The 8,555-nt window shown below is 34.6% G+C and overlaps 2 protein-coding genes across 2 annotated transcripts; both read left to right on the plus strand.

The window, feature by feature from the left end:
• Nucleotides 1–256: 256 nt before the first annotated feature.
• LOC108994901 (PHD finger protein ALFIN-LIKE 1-like) lies at nucleotides 257–5,235 on the plus strand. The gene is made up of 5 exons (XM_018970300.2): nucleotides 257–601; nucleotides 688–720; nucleotides 1,277–1,499; nucleotides 3,766–3,886; nucleotides 4,735–5,235. Exons 1-5 carry the CDS (start codon nucleotides 469–471, stop codon nucleotides 4,981–4,983), a joined length of 759 nt encoding a protein of 252 aa, XP_018825845.1. The 5' UTR covers nucleotides 257–468; the 3' UTR covers nucleotides 4,984–5,235.
• A 618-nt stretch (nucleotides 5,236–5,853) lies between these two features.
• On the plus strand, nucleotides 5,854–8,099 carry LOC108994869 (myb family transcription factor PHL7-like). The gene is made up of 6 exons (XM_035688786.1): nucleotides 5,854–5,959; nucleotides 6,136–6,212; nucleotides 6,566–6,605; nucleotides 6,744–6,801; nucleotides 7,183–7,252; nucleotides 7,635–8,099. Exons 1-6 carry the CDS (start codon nucleotides 5,854–5,856, stop codon nucleotides 8,097–8,099), a joined length of 816 nt encoding a protein of 271 aa, XP_035544679.1.
• The last annotated feature ends 456 nt before the right edge of the window (nucleotides 8,100–8,555 follow it).

The raw sequence follows: 8,555 nt of genomic DNA on the forward strand, positions 1-8,555 counted from the left end.
TAATTATAAAACTGTTTATACTGTAAAATAAACAAAAGACACGTTAGATCTGTTTTTATATTATATATTTTCTTTTTAATTGTCAACAAGAACTCATAAGGTTAAGATTGTAAAGAATAATATAGCGAGGGGGTTCAAGATCAAAACTACAAAAAAGAATGGGCATTTGTGCGAATACAGCGAAGAAAAAGGTGAAAAGAGAAAATTACGATTCACACAGTTCCCTTTTTACGGTGTACACTCCAGAGGTGGTCTTGTTGTCCAACTCCTCGTCCTCGGATTCCCAAAGGAAACATAAAGGAGGAGTGGAAATAGCGATTAGGGGAGAGGGTTGGTTATATTGGTACACTCCACCTGAAATTCTCCCTTTTTCTTCTCTGCCCCGCCTCGCTTTCCTCCCCACGTTTTTACGTGCATCTCTGAGGCTCTTGAGACTGTCTCCCACTCTCTCTTTTCGATCCGTCCTCAATGGTCTCCCTTTACCCTCTCAGCAATTCCAATTCTTCCGCTAGATCCAATTCTTCGAGTCCGCGAACCGTCGAGGAGATCTTCAAAGATTACAGTGCCCGAAGAGTTGGTCTCCTTCGGGCTTTGACTCATGGTACTCTCCCTCCCTCTCTCTCTCTACCGCTCTCTCTCCGTATATCAGACTGTTTGGTTTCATGTTTTTCTTTTGCTTTGGCGCAGATGTTGATGAATTTTATGGATTCTGTGATCCAGGTATTGTGTTATCTGCCTCTGTTGTTATTTACTTTAAATATTCTCGCTTTCGGTTGTGATCTTTGCTTCGAGTCTTTTGTTGTTCGATGTGTGGATAAGAGTCCCGTTTGGTTTTCGAGAAACCGAGGGAGAGAAAAGGATGGAATCTTGAAGTTTTGTACGTATTTTCTGCGTTTGGTTTGTAGAAACTCTCCGGTGATTATGTTTCGTTGCTTGGTATGCCATAAGAGCCCGGAGATTGGATCTGGAGGTCCAAAGGGTTATTTCTTTGTTGCGCTTTACGTGCAACATTTATTTGCTCTTTCAATTTGAAATTCGGTAGATCTGTGGTGTGGACTGTATGAGACATTTTCTTTGGAAAATGGAGTAATTACGTTCATGCAATTCGAGTTTGAATTTAAATTCAACTCGGTGCAACAACAGCGTCGGCCAAGCAATTGTAGAAAAAACTTATTTGAGTCCCCTGTTTTTTTCTCAATCCAAGTGGAGATTTTGAGTTTTTTTTTTTTAATATATATATATTTTTTATTACACCATATTTTTTTATTTGTTTTAGAAAAGGAGAACTTGTGTTTGTATGGACATCCAAATGAAACCTGGGAAGTAACTTTGCCAGCCGAGGAAGTTCCACCAGAGCTTCCCGAGCCAGCACTTGGAATTAATTTCGCAAGAGATGGCATGAACCGGAAAGATTGGCTTTCGTTGGTTGCCGTGCACAGCGATTCTTGGTTGCTTTCTGTAGCTTTCTATCTTGGAGCCCGTCTTAACCGCAATGAAAGGTAAAGTGTTTCACTTTGGTGTTGGTTTGAGGATGTGGTTGATCTGGGTTGTTAATTCGAGATCATCATGATTGACATGCTTGTTACTGATATCTTGGATGGCTTTAGTAATTTGAATTCCCCATTGTATTTCATATTTAGTTTTCTGCTGAAAGCCCATATACAATGAAGGGGTCAGCCATCATCATGGTAAAGGTTGAAGAGTTAATGCATTTCACAGATGAAGTTCATGGATCTACAACATAAGTTGTGGTAATGACTAATTATCGCTGCTGGCCCCATTGTTGTCAATGGATTTTAACTTCAAATGGTATGTTTAGAAACTAGAGCCATTTGACTTAAGTGTGCGTCAGTTCCTCTTTTTCCTAATTTTTGGCTGCATTTGTTTCAAGGTAAAACGAGGAAAATAGGAAAATATGTTCAGATGAAAATGTTTTCTGGAAGAATTACTGTTTCTGATATTTGGTTGACACCTTGAAAATGATACTGAAAAGAATTTCTATTGTTTGGTTGCATTGAAAACCATGACTGTATTCGTATGATTCGTATATTAATAATTTTAATTCATAATAATAATATATTTTAGAAAAATAGAAAATCAATCTAATACTTTTTAAGATTTATGAGCTTCAATAAAAATTTTTTGATTCACTATAAATGTAGAGTTAAGGAATGGAGAGATGGAGAGATGGAGAGAGAGAGAGCATGTTAGTGGAAGAAAACATCAAATCTAATAACCTGTAAGGTTATTTGCTTGTATACACCCAGTCTATTATGGGCTAGGTGTTCTCTCTTATGTACACCCAGTATACTTGGTTATGCCTATTGATATTAATAATTTTTTACTTATAAAAAAAAATAATCTTTAAGGTTTTTTGCACTAATAACATTTTTTCACAAAAGATTCTCTCTTTTATTTGAGTGAAAAATGACGGCTATTTATTGTTTGAGTGAAAAAATAATGCGTAAAGCAAGGGGTGGAAAATGACTTACCCTCCTGAAGAGGGGTAGGCCATTTTCCACCTCATGCATATGATTTTCCCATTGACCCACTAGCCATTTTCCATTAACCGTTCTTTTCTGCGCTTTTCAAATAGGCCGATAGATGAAAATTTTTCCTAGAAAATATTCTCAGCTGAAACAAACATAGCCTTAATCTGCTCATTTGCGTGTCATACATTCTAACTCAAATCTCCTTTCCTGAAAGGTGTCTTTTTGCCTGGTTTACAAGTAGCATTATCATGACATGTTTCTTTAATAGGATTGATTCATTGATAAAACAAATATGCTTTATTCTTTCTGTAATTTTCTCTTTCCAAATGTGATTTTGCTTGCTTGCCATAGTTCTTTTTTGTTTGTTTAAAATTTAAAAGTATTTCTATTTCATTTCTCCACTGATGTACATTTAATTCATTAAGTTTTACATCATTTAATCTTTTATTGATGGAAAATAAATATGATTCATGAGCATGGTCTGTGTATTATGGAAGAGTTTCAGTCATTGTACTAAGGAAAAAAACTATGAGAAGATATTGTGATGTGTTGCTAGCCGATTATTTATAGAATGCACAAGGAAACATTAGTTCCTTTTTGCTTTTCAGGTTACTTTAGTCTTTTTAGTGGAAGGGGAAGGGTGATTAAGTTATCTATCTCCAACCGTTATGTTGGTTTATGTTATCATTACTCAGTAAATCTGCTGAGTTTTTTTCTCATGCCTTTTTAAGTTCATATTGCATAACTCGAGATACTTTATATGTTATAATGATTTCATATGCCTCTAAAATAACTATAGCACCAATGGCAAATTACTAGCAGACGTGAATATTATTTCTCTTCCATGCTATGACAAGGTGCCCAAGGCCATGTTTGTTCAAGTTCAAGCCCATCTCATCCTGCGAGGTTGGCAGTTTTGGGTCAGATATTACCCGTGAGTGGTATGCTGGAATTTATTTTACGGTTTATGAGAAGTTGGAATATTCAGAAGGAAAAAGAACTCAGAAAAAAAAGATGAGATGTTGGACTGAGACTTAGAGTGAGTTATTCTTCATATATGTTTGCACCATACATAGGAATCAGGCCGCTCTTTCGTCCACACCTTCTAATGAAAATTTATTCACTTTTTACTATGTTTTGATGTCCACTATTGGAATGATCTAGAAGGATCTTTGTGTATCACGCAACATTTCTTTGTTATAATGTCTATTTAACATAACGTGCTTCAAGTATGGCTTCATTCATCAGCAGCTAAGTTGACATTGCTTGACAGGAAGCGTCTATTTAGCTTGATCAATGATCTGCCCACCGTTTTTGAAGTTGTGACAGAGAGGAAGCCTATGAAAGACAAGCCCAGCGTGGACAGTGGAAGCAAATCTCGGGGTAGCACAAAGGTTAGATATATTAACTCTTTTTTTTTTTTTTTTAATAATTTCTTGATTTGTATCTTTGGTTGAATATCTCGTACTTAAGTTGGGGAGTTTCGGCCTCTTTTTGTATACGCCCTGTCTACATAGGCTTCACCTATTTCATTCGTTTGCATAAAATTGTCTTTCTTATCAAAAAAAGAAAAGAAAAGTGAGTATCGGCCTCTGGTTATCCGATGTTCTGTTTTTTAAAATGATAGTCAAAAAATAAAAAAGAACTCTATTAGAACATCCTCTCTGATGATCTGTATTCGAGAATGACGGTGTGCTTTTTTTAAAAATGATATTCAAGTACTTATAAAAAATAAAAAATGCTATTCAAATAAGGGATACCCTGAGATGACTAAGGCCTTGTTTGGAAAAGTTTTTCAACATTTCTCATAACTTCATTCCCAATCATAAAAAAGATTTCTATTTCAACTTTTCATGCAATCATCACCCAAATACAAAAATCAATACAACTTTTACAAAGTTCACAACAAAAATAATCTTAAAAAAATAAATTCAAACAACTTTTCAACTCTACCTATTCGCTTTAACAAGCTCCAATGCAAAATTTATTTTCAAAAAACTTTTATTCAAAAATCTCTCCTTTCCAAAAACCCAATAAACAATACATCTAAAAAAAAGTTGGAAATATTCTCTAAATCTTTCATAACCATACATACCCTAAGTCTTGCAGAGCACTTTAATATAAACAATTGACTTCCTGCAAGAAGAAATTTTATTCTCCTTAGACCTAGTTACTTACTACTCTTTCATAGTAAAAATTCATGCTCAGATCCGTAATCATTACTGGATTTGCTCTTTTGTAGAGATCAATTGATGGACAAGTTAAGAACAACCCTAAGCTTGCTGATGAGACTTATGAAGAGGAAGACGATGAGCATAGCGAAGCCCTTTGTGGGAGCTGTGGTGGGAATTACAGTGCAGATGAGTTTTGGATTGGCTGTGACGTTTGTGAGAAGTGGTTCCATGGAAAGTGTGTGAAGATAACACCTGCTAAGGCGGAGAACATCAAGCAATACAAATGCCCATCTTGTATGAAGAGGGGGAGGCAGTAGTAGTCACTATAAAGCCAATGTTGGTGGATGGATAGCATTGTTCCAGTGGCTGACAAAGTAGTGTAACAGTGTCACCTTTTAATGTTATGTAATGAATTTGCTGTGATATTTCTGTCTAACGGAGCGTATTGATTGGGTTTAAGTTAGTCTTCCCCTGTGAATCCTTGGTTAAATATTTGCTTGTATAATGACAATGTTTATTTTATGAAAGAAGAAATCATGAATGATATGCATCTATAGTTGATGTCCGGATTTTGTTTTTCTTTATCAAGAAAATTTTAGAAACGTAGTACCTAACTGTATTGTGATTGTAATGACATGATTGTTCCGAGTATTCTCTTGTCTTTAATATCAAATCATGCTATGATAGTTTTGTAGAGGGCATTTCTTTACACTGGCTTGCATTTGCAAGGACTCAAGGCATGGGCTGAGATTGATTGTATTTGTTCGCTTTGTTTCACTCTCCATGTTTCTAGGCGTTAATACCAATCCAACCATATGGTTCTCGCTTTCATACGTCTATGGTTTGTGTTGACTTACGCGTAAAGAAGACTATTCCTAGGAACCTGAGGTCCTAACCTTAGATTTGCTCGTCAAGTCAGGTTTGAACAGCATGTCTTTTCGACAAGAGAGACAAGAAAAGGAAATTTTAGAATGCCTGTACTTGGTTAATTCCGACAACTAGAGACAGTTTATGGCATCCAAAGTTCTCAATCAACCTTAGTGCCCATCGCCGGCTTATATTTTTGTCCTTTTCCAGCCAACAACACGTTTTTTTGTCTCGATTCTTTTCACTATAATCCTCCTCTTTAACAGGCCAGTGCTCATGCAATTTTTTGGGCCCTGCTCCGCTCCCCACTTCGGATCGAAATGGGTTCGAGTCGCTCAGATGGCTCCGGGAAAGAACGCCTGCGATGGACACAAGAGCTACATGATCAGTTTGTACAGGCGGTTAATCAGCTTGGGGGTCCCGATAGTAAGTCTCGATCCGATGATAAAATCTGTTGGAAATTAAAGATAATTTTGAAGAAATTGCATTAGCAGCTGATTTCATATATATTGCATGAATTGGTTTTATTGAGTTGGAACATTTTGTCAACCTCAGGCCTTAAGTTACGTTTATTTATTTTTTGGGTTGGCTGGCACTGGCAGGGGCAACTCCAAAGGGTATTCTGAAGACCATGGGCATTCCTGAGCTAAACATCTATCATGTCAAAAGCCATTTACAGGTCTCTCTCTCTCTCTCTCTCTCTCTCTCTCTCTCTCTCTCTATATATATATATATATATAGCTGCTAGGGAGACTATGGTGCAACTTCGGATCATTAGCTTAGAACGAACTTTGGATAATAATTACAAGATGAGCAGTTGCGGTGTTTTTCTCTAAATAGACTTCAAACTGAGTACAGTTCCAGAATTCTTGTATCGGGCATAGTACTACTTTTATATATTTAAAAAAAAATACTAATATATGTATATATATAAATATGAATTTTTTTATTGTAAAAATCTTTGAATTAATTTTATCCATGTAGGTTATGTTTATGCTAATAATCTTTTTGGGTTTTTCCTTTTTTTCCCAGAAATACAGGATCTCAAAATATATTCCAGAAACGATAGGCCGTGGTAAGTCAACAAATAAAAATGTTATAAATGAATTCTCTCATCACTAAGAAATTCTAAAATAATAAACTAATTACTAATATTTCTTCTTGCTTCATTAATTCTCTAATTTATTTAATGTTATTTTCGTTTTTATAGGAGGCAAGTTTGAGCATAGAACTATTTCAGAAATGTTGCCTAATTTCAGTACAACATCGTGAGTTGTTGTAATTACTCGATCGTATATTAATTTTTTAGTGCGAGCTTATCGTGCTTAATTTCTGATAATTACCCTATATTTTGGCAGCTTGTTCTAGTTACGTACGTACGTTAATTAATTTTTGGAGTAATGATATATAATTTACATACATAGATATATATATACACACAGAATTTTTTAATTTTCTTTTTAATTTTTTTAACTATGTTTTAAATAGAGGAGGACTATTAAATAAGCTAGATTTGAAATTAAATTAAAATTATAATATTCCTAATAAGAAATTATACTATTACATTGAAAATAAATAGTAAAATATTTATATGAATATTAATTAGTATTCTATATAATTACGTTGATATAAATACCTGATTTCTACAGGGCTGCACAACTCGGTGAAGCTATACAAATGCAGATGGAAGTACGAAGGCGAATGAGTGATCAACTTGAGGTAATCTTGATTAATTATACGTATATCTGCATTTGCAATAACTTCATGATCATGAGGTCGAGCAAGAACTAAAAGATCAAGAAGAAACCAATTTATTGGGAAAAAAAAAAGAGAGAAAAATTACACGTAAATACTTAAGCTTTTACATGATCAATAATATATAACATCTTTTTCCCTTTTCGGTTTATACATTGAGATTTTGTTTGGATATAGAAACATTTTTATTTTATATCATCATTATAATTTTTTTATAAAATATAATAAACAATTCAATTTTTTCAAATCTCAAAATAATAATAATATTAAAATATAATATTATAATAATATTTTATTCAATTTTTAATTTTTATATAAAATCTTCTCATCCAATCTCGGGCTGAAGGTTCAAAAGAGCTTGAAGCTTAAAATGGAAGCCCAATGGAGATTCCTCGACACAATTGCTGAGGAACGTCGAAACCGCACGACCAATAACATTACAAAACCGGGCAAGCTGCCTTCTGCTCCAATATTATTAATGCTGCCTTCCCTTTGCGAGGAGTCCGAGTCTAATGCAAAAGAATCCGATTCCGATTCAGAAGCTGACAAGATCGGCGAGATACATTATAATGATCCTGTGGAAGAATACAGAGCTCCAAAGAGGCTTAGGGTTGAACATCAGGATGATGTTTTATCTCCGAGATTTAACGATATTGCTTCACTCGAAGTGGAATCTTACTTTCAAGGCATGTTTCTTAATTCAAACGACCATCAAGCTCAAATTTCATATCCTGCCGCCCATGATATCAACTTTGCATGGAATCAGCTCACAGCCTGCAGCTCATCCCCTTTGGTTCCCAGCTTTTTCTAGATTTCTCAAATATATATATAGAGAGAGAGCAATACATTAATTTGCTATATATAAATAAATAATCATCAGAGATATTATCGGTTACTTCCACAGCTAGCTCACTAGATCGATCGTATATTAATGCATGGAGTGGGTAGCTCTCTATGATGATCTATTGGAAGCAACTATAGATATCTTCAATAACGAGTGTTTCTTAGCTAATAAGAATATGCATGCATCGATCATGGCAACAGTTATATATATACTTGAAACCATGATGTCTTTGATCTTTTATGTATATATATGTTGAGCATGCTCTGCTTTATCTGAGTTTGAAAATAAATAAAAATTATATTGTGTGCTACGTCTCATGATGTACCGGAGGAGAATATCGATCTACATATATAATTTTATTTTTTAAATTTATACTCTGTTGATATTTTTTTTGTTTTTGTTTTTGTGTGGAGCCTAATTTTG

This window comes from Juglans regia, chromosome 3, assembly GCF_001411555.2.
Source record: "Juglans regia cultivar Chandler chromosome 3, Walnut 2.0, whole genome shotgun sequence".
NCBI classification, from domain to species: Eukaryota; Viridiplantae; Streptophyta; class Magnoliopsida; order Fagales; family Juglandaceae; genus Juglans; species Juglans regia.

Coding starts and splice junctions, on each gene's coding strand:
- LOC108994901 (XM_018970300.2), top strand. CDS start 469: ATGGTCTCCCTTTACCCTCTCAGCAATTCCAATTCTTCCGCTAGATCC. Junction 602..687: donor CCTTCGGGCTTTGACTCATG/GTACTCTCCCTC, acceptor GCTTTGGCGCAG/ATGTTGATGAATTTTATGGA. Junction 3,887..4,734: donor AATCTCGGGGTAGCACAAAG/GTTAGATATATT, acceptor GCTCTTTTGTAG/AGATCAATTGATGGACAAGT.
- LOC108994869 (XM_035688786.1), top strand. CDS start 5,854: ATGGGTTCGAGTCGCTCAGATGGCTCCGGGAAAGAACGCCTGCGATGG. Junction 5,960..6,135: donor TCAGCTTGGGGGTCCCGATA/GTAAGTCTCGAT, acceptor TGGCACTGGCAG/GGGCAACTCCAAAGGGTATT. Junction 6,213..6,565: donor ATGTCAAAAGCCATTTACAG/GTCTCTCTCTCT, acceptor TTTTTTTCCCAG/AAATACAGGATCTCAAAATA.